This window comes from Tuber melanosporum (genome assembly GCF_000151645.1).
Source record: "Tuber melanosporum whole genome shotgun sequence assembly, scaffold_40, strain Mel28".
Lineage (NCBI taxonomy): Eukaryota > Fungi > Ascomycota > Pezizomycetes > Pezizales > Tuberaceae > Tuber > Tuber melanosporum.
In genome coordinates this window covers 178,983-198,391 of record NW_003299085.1, presented here as the reverse complement: position 1 = coordinate 198,391, position 19,409 = coordinate 178,983, and the positions used below count along the sequence as shown (strand labels likewise).

The following is a 19,409-nucleotide window of genomic DNA, read 5'->3' as shown; positions in this document are numbered from 1 at the left end:
GAGTACAGATCCCCCTCATTACTCACTTGCCCCGCCATAAGTACAGTACAAGTGCCAGGAAACAGGGATTTTCAAAATATACTATCATGGTAAAAAAAATCTGAGCCCATCCGAGCCCCAATCCAAAATATACCCCCCCCCCTCCTGTTTCCTGACCCTTATAGCCCTGGCTAAGTGCTACAAGCACAGCTATGCATTGCGGGGTTCCGCAAGTATCATACCCCAGGGCAAAAGTACCGTACTATGCCAGTAAAAAATAAAAAAAACCCTGTATCATACCGGTACTAGATCGGCACCAGCAGCGCAGATCACAAGCGCAATCTTGTACGAGTATTGTACCACCAGCACCAGAAAAGCAATCCAAAATCTGCTCATCATACCTTACAAGTACTGTACATACAGGAACCGTACCTTACCTTATCAATACTTGGCCTCCCTGTACTACGGTATCATACAATGTCATGTTTCACAGTGCTTGAGCAGAGCAGAGTACCGCACCGTACTGCATTGTACTGTACCACCCGAGGCGCAGCAGACACGCAATCCCTTCGCATGCAAGGATGATACTTGCACCTTCGCAACCAACCGAACGAGACCCCCCCAAAATACTGTACCGTACTCCCCCACCCATGCTCAGACAACCACGCCACTATTGTGCTGTGCTGCACGAGCAGTGACTCAAGCCCCGAGTGATATACTATGACCGCTTCAAAATTCACGTGAGATGGCAAAAAATTAAATCGAGCGCCAGAAATAGCCATGTATTTAATTGATCCCACCGCGATGTCTGCTGTGAAAAGTTGCACTTCGGCCGCGGTTGACGTGAGGTGGGGCAACGGTGAGCTGGGGATTGAGTGAGGAGGGGAAAAAAGGAATTGACCACCGTAATCACTTGGTCTGTCAGGGGGGTGTGCCCGCGAGATGTTGTCAAGAAAATAACGAGCGCTGGAGGGTTGTCCTTCCCCTACTGGAACTGAACCGCTGCTGACTCATCCGCTGAGATTTGTATATGTTTTCTTGTTTCCTTATGTATCTCAGAGGGGCCCAGGGAATGCTTTTTCTTTTTCTTTTCTTCTTTTTTTTTTATACTAGTTTTTCACCACAAGGTGGGGGATTCTCGACTACACGGTATGATACATGGTTCAATTATTCGAGCCCTACACGGTATCATACCATACAAGAGTTTTTAAGTTGGTACCTTATCCACCGATCCCTTGGGCACGAAGACACAACCACGCATTACCACAACCAGAGCAGACTAAATTTTATTCCGGGCAAGCATGAACATGAATTGAATTAAAGAAAAGAGAGAGAGAGAAAACGCCCGAAAAAAAAAGAGGAGTAGCCCCAACCCAATTCTCCCCAACCCACCAGATCCCAATCATTAATATCGTTGACAAAAAAAAGGTTTGTGCATGTGGCGGTCTGCTGTTGTGGTTATGATTTTTTAAAAAGTAAAGAAACAAAGCTTTTTTAGAAGCGCTTTAGGCCGACTTTTCTAGCTGCTGCTCCGGTCTTGCTTGACTTTCCGGATGCGGCTGATTTCTTGCTCGGGTCTTTCTTGGTGACGAGTTCCTTCTTGGTGGCAGTAGTGGCGGCAGCGGCGGTGAGCGGCAGACGGGAACCAGCGCTCTGGCCCTGCTTGAATTTTGGCGACTTGCGCCCACTATCTTCCGCATCTTCATCTTTTTCCATACCGCCGGCGCCGCCGCGCGTCTCCTCCGCCTCATCCATTGAACGCTTCCCGAGCGGCGACACAGGTCTCGCGACGGAGCGCCTAGTCTCCGCGTTCTCCTTCCCCGAGTCGCCGCCCTCGGAGTCGGAGCATTTCTCCTTCTCCTTCTCTTTGCCTTTATCCTTGCGAACAGCGGCGGATGGTTTAACAGCCTGTTTGATCTTCCTCTTCTGCTCACCGGGGGCCCTCGGATCCTTCTTCCCAACACCTTGATCCTCATCCTCACCCCGCCTCCTCGATTCCTCCACCAGCCCCTTCAATTCCTCCGGCACACCCGCGTGCACGTCCGTCATGAGCCGCGCGTGTCGCGCATACCCTTCGTAGTCCTCCAAGAGCAGTTTCCCGGCCGCTTCATTAAGTGAACTGGTCGGGTTCGGGTACACCAGCAGACAGCGGATGGTAATGAGCACGTCCCTCAATGTGAGCGTGGGCTTCCAATCGCGTTTCAGCGTGTCGACGCACACGTCACCACTGCGCTCGTCCACGTTTGGATGGAAGATCTTAGTCTTGAAGGAAGCCTTTGGCGGCTCCGCGGGGTATGTTGGTGGTATACGAAGGTGTATTTGGAAGAGGCCAGACTCGAAGGGTGTTTGCGTGGGCCCTGCTAGGAATATTTGCAGGCTCGTCAGATCGTCTGAGGTCGTGTTTGGCGGGAAGAAGTAGTCCACGGGCGGCGTAGTGCGGAGGGTGGAGTGGTCTTGGGCGAGACGACGGCGGTGGGAGGACTGGTGATGTTGGTTAGCTATGGTAGATAGACAATGGCGGGGGAAGAAGAGATGAAAAGGAACTTGCCATTTCTTTCGTAGTCTCAATGTGCGATAGTAAAAACCTTTGTCAAGATGGGATGAATGGATGATGATGTGGGCGAAGCGGAGGCAATTAGCTTGGGAGAGAAAAAGGTCAGAAGCAGCCAAATAAATACTCCCCCTGAGGAGAGATTGATGTTATTGTTATGGTGTTTGTGGTTTTCGTAAGTGTGGTGGGGAGGTGGAGGTGCGTTTGAGAGCATTCATTCATTCACCCGGCAGGTGCGGTGGGCGACACGAAATAGAGGTATGAATGAAAGGTGAGTGAGAGCGCGTGTTTGTTTGCCAAGACATTTCTCAAATTGGAAATTCCTTAAATCGCGAAATCAACATGGCAACGCGTTGCCATCGTGCAGTAAATTTACGTATCATACCGGCATTGTGCTGAACATAACTGAGCCACATGCTGGCTTTGCCGAGATTCTGAGAGGTGTGGCTGCCAGCTGCATTGCCAGCGTCATGTTCGCCTAACCCTAATTAGGACCTTAAAGTTGCGGTACACTACCGGTACATATCATGCTCAACTCGGAAGGCTTGCCAGCTCCAGACCGAAAGGTAAGTGTTCCTATGTACCATCACGGCTCTTGCTACCAGACTGGTGAGAATGCGTACGATGCTGTGCAAGGTTCCTGCTACGATACATGACTAGCTATCGTGGTATCATATCGAACATACAGCACTTGAGCACGGCGGAGTGCGAGTAGAGAAGAGCTAAAAATCTATATGGTTGTTTATTTTCCGGGTAGATGGAGGTGAGCATCAAGGGCATCTGATTTCCCGGGAACTTCGTGAGAAGGAAGAGAAATGCGGAGAAAGCTACACTACGGTATCGGGAAGGGGCATTCGCCAGCCCACCGGCCCGTGCACTCGTTGATCGGTTTTTCTAATCCTTCATTTCTCTCGGCCTTGGTGAGGGACAGTTGGAGATGAGCATCCAACAATTCAGGTACCTTCGCATTATCTCCGTTATAGTGGACTATCGTCCCGCTGAAAAGTATTCATTCATTCGGATAGGCGGTGTGACATGACATGATATCACCGCCGGGTTTTGATTTGCCAGCGAGGCAGTCCTACTGGCAGTGCGTGATGTATGGTGTTCTGCTCGTACTGTACTGTACGGGTACATGCAACATAGTGCGATATCATACATAACGAGAACACGGAGGAGAAGGAGAAGACGCTAAACGCTTGTCGCAGAAACGATACGGGGTGATCTTTTTTCTTTTTTCTCACACCGACACCGCCGTTCTCAAACGAATGGGTTTCTATGTTTGGAACTTTTGCACCTTTTTGCCTATCAGCTTTCCATCGTATTGTGTCATTTTATATCGGATGCGAGGCACGTCAAACCGGAATATTTTGGAGGGTTCTCTCTCTTTTCTTCTTCTTCTTTCCTTCCTTCACAATATTTCGACTCGCTCTGTTCGTACTCGAGTACTCGAGTACCGGTGCAGTACTCGTACTGACAGACAGACCGGACAGATATCTTGACGCAGGACACGCCGCACTGCAGAAACACGTGTTCCATTCTTGAAGTGTTGTTGAGCCTTGCTGTGCTTTTTTTCTTTTTTTCTTTTCTTTACTCGTTGAGAGTGGGGCTGGATTGTTTTTTCTTTCCCATCATCCTTCAACCAGCACAGGAGGATGGGAGGAGCAGCAGTTTGCCCGCCTGGGCAGAAAGAGGTTTGGTGTGTGTACCGTCGTCGGCTCAGAGCTCTGGAGGAAAAAAGTTTATTGTGCCTGAAAAAGGCTCCACCCTGGTGTCCCGACCCCGGACTGTGAAATGCAACTCTGTCAAAGCCTAGCCTTTCATGGACGCACTATGATGGGAAACGGTTGTCGGGACTGTAATTGGGCGCCCGCAGAGATTGACGTAAGGGCGTAAGAGCTCCTCTTTTGGAAGTCTGTGGGCAGGGATGTGGCTCCCCGAATTCAAGGGCAATCCAAAGGAAACCTTTGGGGTAGAGGAAGAAAGAAAGAAAGGTCTGCTGGTATTGTACTCGTACAAGCACCACCGGTATGATACAAGTACTAGTACAAGTACTCGACCCAGCACACCTCACTCACTCGCTCGACTGGCTCCCTCGTCCTACTCTTCCCCCCTACTCCTCCGCCTCTACCTCCCTTTCTCTGGTCTGTTCTGCTGTTGTCCTTTTTTTCTGGCCTTTACGATAATACATACTTTTCATTTCCTACTAATTTTTCCCCTTGAGGTTCACGTTCTCTTTGCTTGATCGGAAGAGAAAAGGATTTTGCGTGTACCTTTTTCCATGTCCTCCGGCAAACTACCGGACTAGGTGAGTGCTAGAATCCTCTGCCTCTTGCCATTCCACCCAATCCCTTTACAATTTTTTCCCTTTTCTTTGCACCTTGCTGCTGCTCCTCCTGCTTCTCGATGCGTTTTGTACACCTATCATTCCCACCCCCCACCTGTTTTTAGCTGACCAGTAGTTGTCGTCTCTCCCGCAGTCTCTCTCGGCTTGTTGTGAAGGTTAGGTTCCAGGAGGGACAACTGCGCACACAAAAGACAGAACTGTCAACCCTCTCTCTACCTCCAGGTACGAAACACGCAGGGATCCGTTGATTGGTTCCCTTGATAGTCTGCCCATTTAGCGGAGCTAGAGCTAACTTGCAGCCTACTTTTCACCTGCTCCCCAACAAACAGTATTAATATTTCATCACGCGAATCTTCGCCCTCTCTCCTCAGAAGAATCGCATTGTCTCCCTCATCCATCTCCTCTTCACGGCTAGACTCCTCCTTATACTTCTCTCAGTCTCTACCACCGTCTTCGCCGCCTCTTCAACCCAGAGAGCACGAAGAAATTTTTTCCTTTCGTTCCCCCTCCCCCCACCCGGAACTTTCCCCTCCGAGCCAGGACGCGCATTCGCGGTCTTGGTCCCGCTCATCCTCCAACCTTGCTGCGTCGTCGCCCCAGGGGCCCGCTCGACAGCAGGGACGAGGGAGCTCTCTTTACTACACTCCTGCTGGGAGTCACAGGAGCTCGAGTAGCCAGCAACCCCCACTTATTTACGACTCTGGTGAGAGTCCTGTTCTAAGACCTCGGGTTCCTTTGGGCAGGAGGGGTGCCGACTCAGCAAGCGTTGGTAGCGGAATTCACTCCGGTCCTTCGCCAACACAACGAAGAGCTGTGCTGGCTCAGGCACAATACTCGGTTCAAAGCAGGTATACCGAGGACTGGGTCCATCATCTAGGGTATCAGCAACACCGGCGAGGTGATAGCAGCAGCTGTTACGTGGACTCGGAAGCTGGTTCCAACGACGATTCCAACGATTTCGGGGTACATCGTCGAAATCCTTCGAACGCAAAAACAATCACCCCGGCCGACTTTGAAGTAGAGAGGAATTTGAGAGCTCACGAAGGTGATACAGAGTCTTCGGATTACGATATCGGCACGGCTGGCAGCAGGGCTTACAAGACAGCTCCACAGTCATTGGTAGACTTTAGAATCAATACACCACCGCCTCCAATGCCTATACTGCCCAGCAGGTGGGCCACAGTGGTTGAGGAGGAGACTGTGAGGAACGGTGAGGCTGATAAATCAACACTGGATTCACCCTTAACGCCAGGAGCAGAAGATAACAGTATGCTACGAACACCTTCATCATCAACCACCGCCACAAGCGGCATTGCAACTGCCACTTATGATAAATCGCTCCCCATAAGCCGGACACAATCACCTAACCCGAGATTAACAAGAAAATGGAATGGAAAGACAGTAGTAATACAATTACCATCGGACACACCTTGGGGTATAGAAGGTGGACGACCGATGCCTTTAACAAGGAAGGAAGTGGAGGATAGGATGAAAGTGTGGGAATCAAAGAGATATGTTTTACAACCGGTCGGTGGTCAGAGCAGAGTTGTTTTTCCACCGGAAACTCAGGGCAAAATTGAGGGAAGCGACGTCATAGTTAGCATTCCAGACCGAAGAGGTATTGTTGATCTCAGTTCTACCCTCCTGCTCAAGCATAAGCTCGGAATCTGGATCGATTGTTCCTGCTTTCTAACCTTTCGAGCTTATCGAGCGATTATATCTGTTTACTCACTTTTTTAATTATAGATTGGCAAGAATATGTAGAGGCTTTACGGGAAGAGAAACTTAGAGCCTTGGGTGTACTCCTTGATGATGAGCCCTCGAGTGCCGTATCGGGAGGTAGAGGCCAAACACCACTGGTACGTGAATTATTATATACTGTTATCTATCTACTTCTAACCCTATTCGTGAACACAGTCTCACCAGAGTCCTGCCCAGTATAACATGAATCCCTTCCCTCCGCCAGCTCCCACTGCATCTGCCATGGGCGGTGCCAATGCAGGCATCAGTCGCTTCTCGCCATCCATGATGGCGGCCTCTGTGACACCAGGATACTCTCCCGCGCATATGCCTTCTCCAATGGGTGCTGCGGCTGCTATGCATAATCCCAACCTATCCTTCCATATGCCAAGACAGTCCATGTCCATGTCCAATTCTCCAATGGAACACAGCGAGTGGGCGCCATACTCTATGTTTACCCCACCCCCGCCACAATCACAGCCTACCCCACCCGTATTAAACAGTTCCGGTGCTTGGAGCCCGATGAGAGGTGGTTCTCCAATAGTACAAGGATTATATAGCCATTCGCCGGGTTATAGCCAATCACCCAATATGGGTATGTACGGACCTGGATACCCCATGGAGGCAAATAACGACTATATATATCCTGAAGCAGAGGCAAATCAACGGATAAACCACCACAATCATCACCACTCAATTGTCGGTATGGAGAGATATCACCAGCAACAGATACGCCGTGGGTCCCCTCTGGCTCAAGTCGGACATCCAGTGCCAGAGGAGGAGGATAACGAGGTTGCCATTCTTGACGGCCCTATGATTGATGCACCCGTGCCGAAACACCGACATCAGCTCAGCATTAGTCTCCAGAAAGAGCTTGAGGGGGTCGAGAGTTATCAGAGACAAAATGGACACCAACATCGTCATCGGCATCAAGGCGAAGCTGAGCCAAACCTAGAAGGATTCAACACAAACCCTGTGTCACCGGTTCCGACCGTGACATACCCTGAGCAGCCAGAAATTCCACATGTCGAACACGATGTGCATAATGGACCAGAGTTACGGTCAAATCCCGACGATGATGTTTCAGATGAGGAGTCTGAGAAGGTGCAGAATAAGAGGGCTGCGCTGGCACGGGACAGGGAGATTCAGGCAGGCGTTAAACGATACACCTATGATGACAATGCTGCGCCGTTACCGATGCTAGAAGCCCAAGTTTCCGATTCCCAGAACTTCAACCCTCAGGAATACCCTCCACCACATAGCAGGGGTAATTCGTTGAACCAAATACAGCACGACTATGACATGAATAATCCTCGACAGAGCTCTGCCTTGGCAATGTTAATGTCCGGGGCCGGAATAGGTCCTGGGCCCGGTCGAAGCGGATCTGGCATGTTCCCGTCGTATCCTAGTGGTGACGAATTGAGTGAGGACGAGCGGACAAACCTTTCTGACGCGCTCACAAATCCAAGCGTACCTACAAGTCCTGTCAGAAAGTTTTCCAACCCAGCAACTACAGCTCCGCGCACCGACGCGCATACACATCAAATGTCCAGCAATAGCAATGCATGGATGTCTGATAGCGCGAGACCCTCAGGATCTGTTACTTCATCAACGACAAGATTCAATGCTGAAGCTAAAGAATTTGAATTCAAGCCAGGAGCCACCTTCAGCTTTTCTCCTAATACCCACTCTCGGAATCATTCTGGAAACCAGAGCACTAGTGCTTTTGGTGGGTTTGCTAGTTTTGGAACGAGTAACTTCAATGCTGCCGCCACCACTTTCCGCCCTAGTTTCCTGACTGGCTCTCATTCCGGCTTGTATGAGAAAGGAGCAGTTGCCTTTAGTCCCAATGCACCACCATTTATGCCGAGCTCTCTTGCTAAATCAGTACCCGCTTCTCAACATTCAAGCACTCCTTCCGCTCTGCCGCCAATCTTTTCTCCCGTCACAGAGGATGCCACAGCGGTTAAGAAGACACCTTCGGTTGTCCGGCCGCCTAGCAGACTGAATGTGCACCAAGTGGCTGAGGCGGCAGCGGAAGAGGCAAATGGAGACAGGAGAGATATGCCCACGGGTGATGAAGGTGGACGAAAGAGAGCTAAGCATGGCCCGGCATTGAGCGTTGTGAAGGATACTGAAGTGCCATCTTTGGAAAGCCTCACACTCACAACGGATGCTGTTGCTGAGCTTGGTGCTGCCTTAGGTGCTACTACTGTGGTCGAGAGTGAAGGTGAAACCGAAGGAGAGAAATTGATCAAGGAGGTTCCTATAGTCTCTGTTGACAATGGAACTAGCTCGGAGGATTCTAGCTTCCAACCCTTTGAGTTCAAGAACAGGGAGGACGCAGCAGAATTTGCAATTGCAGACTCTAGATGGGATGGGCCTTCTAGACGTGAATCACGCCTTGATATACTCACAGCCGGAGACCAATTGTCAATTGAAGAGGCTCAGTTTATTGCTGCCGACACGCCGCAGGATACCCTATCGGAACGCAACCCCACACCTCCGATCCTGCAAGTTGCTCCCCCTACGAACAAGTTTAACCCCGATGCACCGTCGTTCTCGCTCAAACCCACAGCGCAGGAGTTTAATTTTGAATTTACATCGGGCCCGAAGCCGCCATCACCCTTGTCTAAGAAGTTTAGCGGGCTGGGCGAATCTCGCTATGCTCACACGCCGTCACCGCCTCCGTCTGATCCACCTCCGCCCCCACCTGTCACGCATAACATGCCCGCATTTACTCCTCCGATCGACGGTTCTTACCACCCAAGCTCGGATCCCTACAAGATCAATGCGTTTGGCGAACCCATTGCCAGGCCAAGGCCCACAGACGCTGAGTTGGATGAAGTTATCCGGCATCTAACGACGGTCTCTGATCCTACGTATGCCAATCAAGATACCCGGGAACCGGTTACCGGCGATGGTGATACTACTCCGGAGGAATCAGAACATAGAACCTTGTCTCCATGGAAGCGTGGGAGCCCGAAGAGGATGGGTATTCCCGTTTTTGATGAACAGACGCCCCAGCATGTATTCAACTATTTGGACCGTAGCGCCGGTCCGAGCCCTAGCCCGAGGCGTGCCGCTGCGGTGCCATCTTACATTCCCCATCGCGCTTCATCTTTCTCTCCCGATGAAGAAACTTATGGGCGTGCTCATGCCGCTGGCGAGTCTAGCTATCAACCTCCCTCGCAAGCAACTGGCATTCCTAAGGAAGCTGACAGTGATTGGGACGACATGATATCTGCTAGCGAGGACGCCAAACTACGCCCCCAAAGCCGACTTTTCTTTGATGCACACGTTGAGGAACTTGTTGGTGGACTTTTGCGTGCTAGCCTCGAACCTATGAACAAGAGTATCTCATCGATCCATGACGTACTGAAGATCTATTCTGCTTTGTATCCTGGCAGGGGGGGGGCTGCTATATCTACAGCAGCCCACAGCGATGCTGATGACGAGGACGATGATGACGGCTTTCAACCACCGAGATCTCCTAAAAAGGATCGAAAGGGTGAGATTCGGTCTGCTGTTGTCGAGGCTCTTACAATGCACAACTGGAGCGCTTCTACGGAAGACAAACTTTCCGAGATCTATGGGGCGATTGCAAAGATTAGCCGTGCCTTCCAGGATAACAATCTGAACGATGACTTGGCGGAGACCCGGGCGAGTATCTTGGAAGCTCTTTTGAAGACAGCCCAATCTGAGGAAGTTGCGGCAATGAAGGATGCTATCGCCACATCGGCAAGGACTACGACGAAGGCTGTTGTCGAAATGGCGGAGTTCAAGGCGACATTTATCAACTCCTTCAGCCGGCTTGCTCAAGTGGACGATGTCAATGGAGTACGGGATTCTCTCGAGGAGATGATGGCAGATGCCCTCTCACCAAGTGATCTAGTCGATATCAAGTTGGGATTGCAGGATATTCTTGCCAAGATGACAGCGCAGAGGGGTGACGTTGGCGAGTTAAGCGGTGTGGTTGCGCGGAGAGAGGATTTAGAGCATTTCCAGAACATCGCTATTGATGTCTTCTCAAAGGTTGTCAAGAGCAATGACCTGCTGGAAGTGAAGGTTCTTTTGGGTGACATTCGGGACGCGATCGTTGGCATGAACTTTGCTTCTGAGGTTCAGAAACTTTGTCTTGACAATACTGCCCTGAGATCAATGCTCGGGGATGTGATGAAGATGACCCAGGATAATGCGGAGAACATCGATTTCCATCAAGAGTCACAAGAATCTGTTATCAAGGACAACTATGGAGCGCTACGGGAGAAGTTTGATACCGTCCATGAGTCCATCTCTAGTATCGCCAAACTAATCGAGGAACGCTCTCTTACGAGCGGAGTACGACAACCTGTACCCCTACCGGACGCCGATCTCGCATACCTCAAATCAGTCGTTGAGAAGATTGATAGAGGTGTTCAACTCGGTTCGGAGAGGCAGCTTGGATTGGATGACTTCCGGCAGGTTATTGAGAAGATATCTGTTTCACAACCAGGGCTCGAACAGATCAAGGAAGTGGTTTCCGATGCTGTCGCCGAGGTTTCAGAATTAGGCGACATTAGGTCCATGGTAGAGGAAGTCTTTGAAACTCAGCCTAAGATAGAGGATCTCAGACAAATGATGGAGGAGTTGTTCATGAAACATAAGACGGAGGAAGTCGCGAAGAAGGTTTCGGATGTTAATGTGGAAGAGATGCAGTGGAATATGACTAGGCTGGAGAGAATGCTTGAAGAAACACAAAAGCGAGCGGACGAGGAGGCTCAGCTTAGAAGGGACTCCCGAGAAAAGGCCATTGAGCTAGAGGCTAGACTTAGGATCGCGGAGGAGGAGTGCGTCAAGCAGAGAGAGTTGGTGGAGGAAAAAGATCGCCGATTGAAGGCGATCGATGAAAAGCGCCATCAGACTCTAACCCAGACCCAGATGCGAAGCGCACTTTTGGAGGGCGCTCATTCCTCGCTCCAGAAGTCGGTCATTGACCTCTCAGCCAAGAACACCAGCCTTGAAGTCGGCTTGAAGGAAGCACAGCAGGCTGGCGAACGCCTCCGGGAGGACAACAGCAGCTACGAGGAGGAGAACAGGGAGTTAAGGAGGGTCATCGACACTATGCGAACTGAAATGGAGGAAAGTATCCGAGTCCGAGAGAAAAACCGCGGGAAATTTGACAAATTGCAGGAGGACATGACTACCGCGGCAGAAGAAATCGGGAAGGAGCAAGGCAAATGGCAGAAGACCTCCGAGGAACAGAAGGCCAGGATCGAGGTTCTCGAAGCTAGGTTGGAATCGGAGCTGACGGCAAAGGAGGGTTTGGAGAGTGAGATCAGGAGGTTGGAGCTTGAGCAGAAGGAGGCGATTAAGATGAAGGTTGAATTAGAGCAGGTGAAGAAGGCTAGTGGAAAGATGGAAGGGATCGTGGAGACTTTGAAGAAGGAGGCAAGCGAACGAGAGCAGAAGATTGAAGAGATGGAGAACATCATTCAAAAGGACAAGTCTAGCATTGCTCTACAAGATGCCGAGAAAGTTAAGTCAACCGCCCTCCTAGAGCAGCAGCGCGAGTATGAACAACAGCTGGTCATCATCAATTCAAAACATGAGGACGAGAGCCATCAGATCAGGAGAGCATTGGGCAACGCCAACGAGGATATTCAACGTAACAAAGATTTTATGAACGCGCGCCTTCAGATTGCTTCATCTGAATCTGAGATCCTCCGCGAGCACATTTCCCATCTTAAGGAACAAGTCAAGGTTGCTACATCGGCCGCTCAAGCCGCCGCCCAGGCTGCTACATCTGCCAAATTACTCGCTACGCCAGTCACTCACAAAGCATCTGAGGAGAGGGCGCTTCGAGAGTCAGTCGAAGTCCTTCAGAACCAGCTTCAGCAACGCGAGTCCCGGATCGAGGCATTGGAGCAAGAGCTTTTGAAATTTGATAAAGCTGACATCAAGCGAAAGGATGAGCAAATTACCTGGTTGCGGGAACTTCTCGAAGTACGCATCGACGAGTTGGAGGAAATCGTCCACGCGCTTAGCCTACCAAACTTCGAACGCGAGCGCGATAGCATCCGCGATACTGCCCTCCGCCTGAAGACCAATCTGCAGATGGGACAGCAAGAAAAGGAACGTGCCGAACACAAGGAAGCAAGTCCTGCCCCCAGCGCCCTCGCCGCGAGATTCCCCTCTGTCGCTACAAATGCGTGGGCTAGCTGGAGGGGCAAAGGGGCTAGAACACCCTCGCAAACACCCTCGCAATCTAGTTCCACACCCTCCCGCCCGACTTCTGCTGCTGGCTTCCTCGGCATTCTTACCCCCCCCAGCGCCTCGGCGGCGCTCGGCGGCGCCCGGGGACTCGGTTCGAGGATTACAAGAGGTCCTTACACTTCAGACATTTCCCACCAGTCACTACCCACCCACTCCCTCCGCCAACGTGAGAAACAGCCTGCCGGTCGACGTCTCCCCCCACAGTTATTCCACAAGACGTCCTACGATGATGACGCAGATAGCAGCGCCACCCTAAGCCCTAGCAGAGCACCACTAGTGGAAGAAACGGACGATGACGATGCTACAGAGCGTGGAGATGATAGAGACTCGGATTTAGGAGGGTATTATAATAGGCAATGAGTTGCTATGAATTTGAAAATTCAATTTTTTTTTACTTATTTCTTTGATGTGGGAGGTTGATTGATTCATATAGCGTAGTCTTCGGTTGTTTTTTTATTTTCTATCTTCTGATGTCTTCTCCTTCGCTTTGCGTATGCTTATTCTTACGGGTGATACATTTGAGGTGTAGATTGACGGTGGTGGGTGATTTTGGTGATTCGGATATTTACTCTCGTTTATTTGTACTTTTCTTTTGTTTGTTTCTTTTGTCCGTTTATCATGATTGGGTCGGTGGATGAATGATAGCACGAGCGGAGGTGGGAGGAGAGGTTGCCTGGTCGGGGAGACCTTTACAAAAGGGAGTCGTTTTCTTCTTTTTCGTTTGTTTGTTTTGCTTTACGTTTGATTCCATTCCATTTCCTTCCATTAAAGTTTTCTTTTTAATTCTTCTGATTAGTGTCTTTGACTTCTTTAAACTGCCCCCTTTTTTCTGTTCATAATACCTTTTATTTTATTATATTTTATTCTATCTATTTATTATCATACTTCATTTGTTATGAATAGTGATTCCTATTAGTGGGGGGGGGGTTGTCGTACGTGACGTCTAGGAATTTCTTCCATGATTTCGGATTCAATTTTACAGCTTACATTATCATTAATTTTTTCCCTCTCGCCTCCTGGGTTGTGACACGAACACTACAGCACAGTACAAGTACAGAACAATAGTAGTGTATTTGCGGTGCATTTACTGCTATGTTGGGTGGGTCCCCTGGTTACCTGGTAGAGGGTGATAAGTTATGATACCATGTTGTGTTTTCCGCGCGCTAGTCTGAGAATATGCGAAACGTGCATTCGTGACATTACCATCCAACACCAAACACTCTTGCACTTGCTTTGTGATGATTTGGGCGCCGAGGGTTTAGCGGATATGTTAGACGTTAACCGGTCTGCTATGCAGGTGGAGGGAGCTCATAATGTCATGGTCTGAAAGGACACCGGCCAAGTTAATTCAAAACAAGGAATACCCCCCAATCCGTCACCACTGGTATTTCCACCAGCAACGCCAACCGCACCCAAAGTCTATGTCTTGTCGTGACTTTATGGGAGTTGAGCGGGAGAGCATGAATTTTATCTTCAGTTCTTTCGTTGATATCTGTGCCGGCATTGTGAAGTCACCGCACCAGCCCCGCTACATTTGATAAGGCCCTGAAATCAACCGTGCGATGAATGGCGGTCGTCGGTTGGGTGGGGATGTGGGTTGTTGAATGGTCCGGACGGAAATAAACGTTAGTTAGAGAGAGGGGGAGCGAAATGTTCACGATGGCACGGGGGTTAGATCGTGCCATCTCTGGGGATGTATCATACGTATGATACCCCCAGATGCCAATCCACCGTACCCGGTGGAAGCCGCTGGATCTGGTGGACGAGAGTCGTGGGAATCCGGGGGTGCCGAATTGGTGCTTACTTCCCTGTCTGACACTCTTGGATTACCTCCTCCCGTTGGGGGGTACGAGGTTAGTTAGTGTTCAATATGCGTTGATTTGTATCTAAATATCATACAGAAGCACCGCCGAACCCGTAATGTCATTTGGGGCTGCCTGAGGAGAACAAAGATTACGGTATCAAAATAATTATTATCATGCAAACTTATGATACATTTTTCATAGGGGGTAGAGAACAGGGCATAGGGCTTTGTCCATCAGGGCTAGATTTTTGACCAATCATATGCCTTTGTGCGACCAATCGGGAGTGGGAGAAGAGTCTTTGCTCTCCTTCTTCGTCCCTCCACTTAGTTGCAGGGACTCTCCGCCTCATCCTAATTGTGCCAAACGCAGCCGCTCTCATCCTCGCTGAGCTCCGTGTGACAGTTCCAACACCTGCTATTGTACGCGAAATATCTCGGGTATTTCGCGTCTCATACCATAGGTTTGACCCCAGCTGGCTATCAACACAGATCCCGTCCATATCTGCGTTTGGCGCTGGCAGGCTATCGCCTAATAAGACTTTCGGTTCTGGGGAAAGCGTAAAAGAGGAGACGCTGACGTTTTTCCCCGGATTAGAGCTTTTGCGGGAGTATCTCCCAGTCGTACCCAAGGGGCGCTACGTTTTATCGAAACGAATCAATAGTGGTCAAACAAATAAACGAGGAAATTGGGTTTGGTGACGACGGCCATTTCAACCCAAGCCAGGAGTCCTTGTCAATTGCGGCAATAGAGACGGGGTGGGGTCTGGACATTTACACGTCCAAATAGCTCAGAGGATTCACAATAAATCAGAAGTTATATATCTGCACACATTGGCGGTCGGAAAGAAGATGCTTGGGAGAAGCTACTCGGATACCTTAGAGAGTGGCGATGGTCTAGATGTGGCGCTGCCTAGTCGAGGAACGTACGAGGAAGCTGAGATTATACATCGACGTAAATTGGCGGGTAGGGAGAAGGCTCTTGGGAGTGACCATCGGGATACCTTACGGAGTGTCAATGAGCTAGGTGTGGCACTGCATCATCAGAAAAAGTGGGAGGAAGCAGAGGTTATGCATCGGCATGCACTTGCGGGTAGAGAGAAGGCTCTTGGGAGAGATCATCTAGATACCTTACGGAGTGTCAGTAATCTAGGTGCGGCGCTGCATCAGCAGGGGAAATATGCCGAAGCGGAGGTTATGCATCGGCGCGCATTGGGTGGTAGGGAGAAGGCTTTTGGGGTAGGCCATTTAGATACCTTACGGAGTGTCAATGGGCTAGGTGCGGCATTGCATGATCAGAGAAAGTACGAGGAAGCAGAGGTTGTGCATCGGCGTGCACTCGCGGGTAGAGACAAGGCCCTTGGGAGAGATCATCTAGATACCTTACGGAGTGCCAGTAATCTAGGTGTGACACTGCATCAGCAGGGAAAGTACACCGAAGCGAAGATTATGCATCGACGCGCGTTGGCGGGTAGAGAGAAGGTTCTTGGGAAAGGCCATCCAGATACGTTACGCAGTGTCAATAATCTAGATGCGGCACTGCGTCGACAGAAAAAGCACGAGGAAGCAGAGATTATGTATCGGCGTGCGTCGGCAGGTAACGAAAAGGCTCTTAGGAGTGACCACCCGGGTACCATATTGAGCATCGATGAGCTAGGTGCGGCGCTCCACCAACAGGGAAAGCACGACGGAGCGAAGCTTATGTATAGGCACGCACTGGCGGGCAGAACGAAAATTCCTGGGCTGGATCATCAAGATACCCCCCGGAGTCACAACGAATTAGATCTGCTGCTGCGGAATCAGAGAAAGAGCGATGGAGTAGAAATTACGCATCGAGATGCAGTGGAAGGGGGGGAGACGGCGCTCTCACCGGATGGCCTGGGCACCCCACCGAGTTTCGCTTCCACAGGCGGGAAGCTGGGCAGCCAGAAAAAGCAAGAGGAAGCGGACACGAAACATAGACTTGCGCCGGCGGGAAGAGATATTGTTCTTGGATCATCTCACGCAGGCTTCCTACTTAGTGTCGATGGCCCATCTGTGACTCTGCTTGATCGGAAGAAGTAAGCAGAAGCGGAGGTTATGTATCGACATGCCTTGGGGGCCATGGAGAAGGCTCTAGGACCCGGCCATCCAGATACCCTCAACAGCATGAATATGCTAGGCGAAACGCTGCTTGACCTGGGAAAGTATGACCAAGCGGAAGTTATCTGTCGGCGTGCATTGGCAAATGGAGAAAAAGCTCTCGGAGCGGATCATTCATCTACTCTTAGAAGTGCCGACAACCTTGGTCGGACACTACATCATCAGAGAAAGTACAAAGAAGCGGAGAAGGTGTTTCGATCTGCACAAGCGGGTAGAGAAAAGACTCTTGGGCTCCATGATGTAGACACTATACTGAGCGCTGATGGTCTAGCTGTGACGCTGCTTGATCAGAAGAAGTATGAAGAAGCGGCGATTACATATCGGCATACCTTGGGGGGTATGGAGAGGGCATTGGGCCCCGATCATCCATTTACACTCGAGAGTGTAAATATGCTAGGCGAGATACTGCTTGGTCTGAAAAAGTATGAGGAAGCAGAGGCTATGTGCCGACGCGCTCTATCAGGCAGAGAGAAGACACTTGGGATGTCTCATCGAGATACCTTACTTAGTGTTAACAATCTTGGGGTGGCACTCTGTAATCAGGGAAAGCATCATGAAGCGGAGATTATGTATCGGCGTGCATTCGTGGGCGCGGAGGGGACACTTGGGCTTCAACACCGAGATACTCTGCTGTGTATCTATAACCTAGCTGGGGCGTTGCACAAGCAGAGAAAGTATCATGAAGCGGAGATGATGTATTGGCGCGTGCTGGCAGGGCGAGAGACAACTCTTGGGCCAAGCCATCGACATACTTTCCGGTACATCATTAAGCTAGTTTCCGTGCTGTATGATCAGATGAGATACGATGCGGCGGAGATTATGTATAAGCGTGCAGTTGCGGTGGGGGAAAAGGCTCTGAGGCCAGACTACGGGGCGACTCTAAAAAACGCCGACTGCCTCACGACGATTATCCGGGCCCGAGGATCGGGTGCCTTGGGTGGGGTGTCGTCGGGGTGAAGGGCTTATGTTTTGGCGGCCGGCGGGCTGGTATGATAATATCATAATAATAATATTATTATTATTAGAACTTTCAGTTGTTGACTATGAGGTGTTGTCCCCACACCCCCTCACCTTAAGCGTAGGGTATCGGTGTTGGCTTTGCTTCTTCACACTCGCCACCATCAGGCCTCAGGCCTTGAACATTTGGCTTATCCTGCTACCCTCCCCCCCTTCCATGGTATGCATCGCGCTCACTGCTTGGTTTATACTATGGAGCTTTTAGGGATGGTCGGTTGTTCGTTTATTTTCTTGGTCGTTCTACTAACGCACCGCCATTTCCCGAGTGTTTCTTTGCATTTGGTTCGTTCTTTATGCTTTGCAGAGTTTTGTTCGGTCTCCAGTGTTAGTTGTTCAGGGAGGTACTGTATATATATCTCCTGGTATTTTCCTATGATAGCATCTCTATCAATCATCTAGCCTTTACGGTACTAAATCGAATCGGTTTTCTCGGTTTAGAATTAATATTTCCCTTATTACCCCAATCGGACCTTGAAGGCCCAAAACAAAACATCCTCCAGATCGCACTGTGGTTTTAAATACGCGCCGGGCGCTCTCCGGGCCTGAGGGTGGGCGTCAGTGGTATTAACGTTGATAGTGAGTGTTGGAATAGAGCCTAGACTTTGGCTTCGCTGCCGGTGGGATCTCTAAACCAGCTAAGGGGTTGTCAATGGCTTGGGAGAGCAGTCTGGGGTATCGTTCCGCTCGATAAGCGGTGTGCCCAGTGCCCCTGCGGGCAACGGTCCGGTCTGCCTTGGGATCCCGAGCACGGTTTCCTCCCCTCTTGCGAAAGAGCTGTAAGGAAAAAAAATGGTGCGAAAAGTGGCCTTCCGTATAGTTAGTTACACACCTAATTTTGGTCAGTAAAACTCGAGCTCGCCTCACTTTTTCCATTTCGCGCTTTCCAAACCAAACTAAAGTATCTATGCCATCCCTCTCTCACTATCGATCACAATTTCTTTCCCTCATTTCCCCTTCACTTCCCCCAAATCCAATTTTACCTTCTCTCTCCTTCCCTATCTGCTCCACTCACCAGCCATGATACTTGCTTGCACTGGGTATGATATCATTTGGCTGGTGAGCTCACCTCACCTATGCTCGCTCTCAGTACATTCTGAGTCAAGCACTTCGGGAGGGGATTATGCTCACGGGTGTAAGGTGGAGCCCGCATAGGAGCGCAGCTCTAATGATATATTTGTTCATCTCCATCTTGATCGTTAGAGCAAACACTCCCCTCATTTTGATCATTTCCATCATCACAGGAATACACACTCTCCTCACTTTCATCACTTTCATCACTTTCATCATCGTAAGAGTACGAACTCTCCTCATTTTCATCAGTATCACTCCCCTCATCCTCAGTATCAAAAGCCATCGGAATTTGAGTGTAGCGGGTTGATGAGTTAGGTGGTTCCATTAACCTCGTAAAACTATCTCCGTGACAAGAATCGGGAATAGACCTGAAATTTTTTGCTATCATCTAAGAAACCTATGAGTGGTGATCCTCTTTTCCATTCAGAACATGCACAACACCTACCCTCATCCGCCAAATACTCAACAACACTTTCCCAAGTTCTAGCGATTTTGTTACTGTTGCA

General features: G+C 50.0%; 2 protein-coding genes; one reads left to right on the top strand and one right to left on the bottom strand.

Moving 5' to 3' along the window:
* Window positions 1-1,473: 1,473 nt before the first annotated feature.
* On the bottom strand, window positions 1,474-2,530 carry GSTUM_00007937001 (uncharacterized protein; the record flags this gene model as incomplete). Its single annotated transcript, XM_002839745.1, has 3 exons — window positions 1,474-1,656; window positions 1,759-2,477; window positions 2,524-2,530. 3 exons carry the CDS (start codon window positions 2,528-2,530, stop codon window positions 1,474-1,476), a joined length of 909 nt encoding a protein of 302 aa, XP_002839791.1.
* Window positions 2,531-6,821: 4,291 nt separating this feature from the next.
* On the top strand, window positions 6,822-13,319 carry GSTUM_00007936001 (uncharacterized protein; the record flags this gene model as incomplete). XM_002839744.2 has 1 exon in its annotated part: window positions 6,822-13,319. The coding sequence occupies one exon, from the start codon at window positions 6,822-6,824 to the stop codon at window positions 13,230-13,232; it is 6,411 nt and encodes a 2,136-aa protein (XP_002839790.1). The 3' UTR covers window positions 13,233-13,319.
* Between the last annotated feature and the right edge of the window lie 6,090 nt (window positions 13,320-19,409).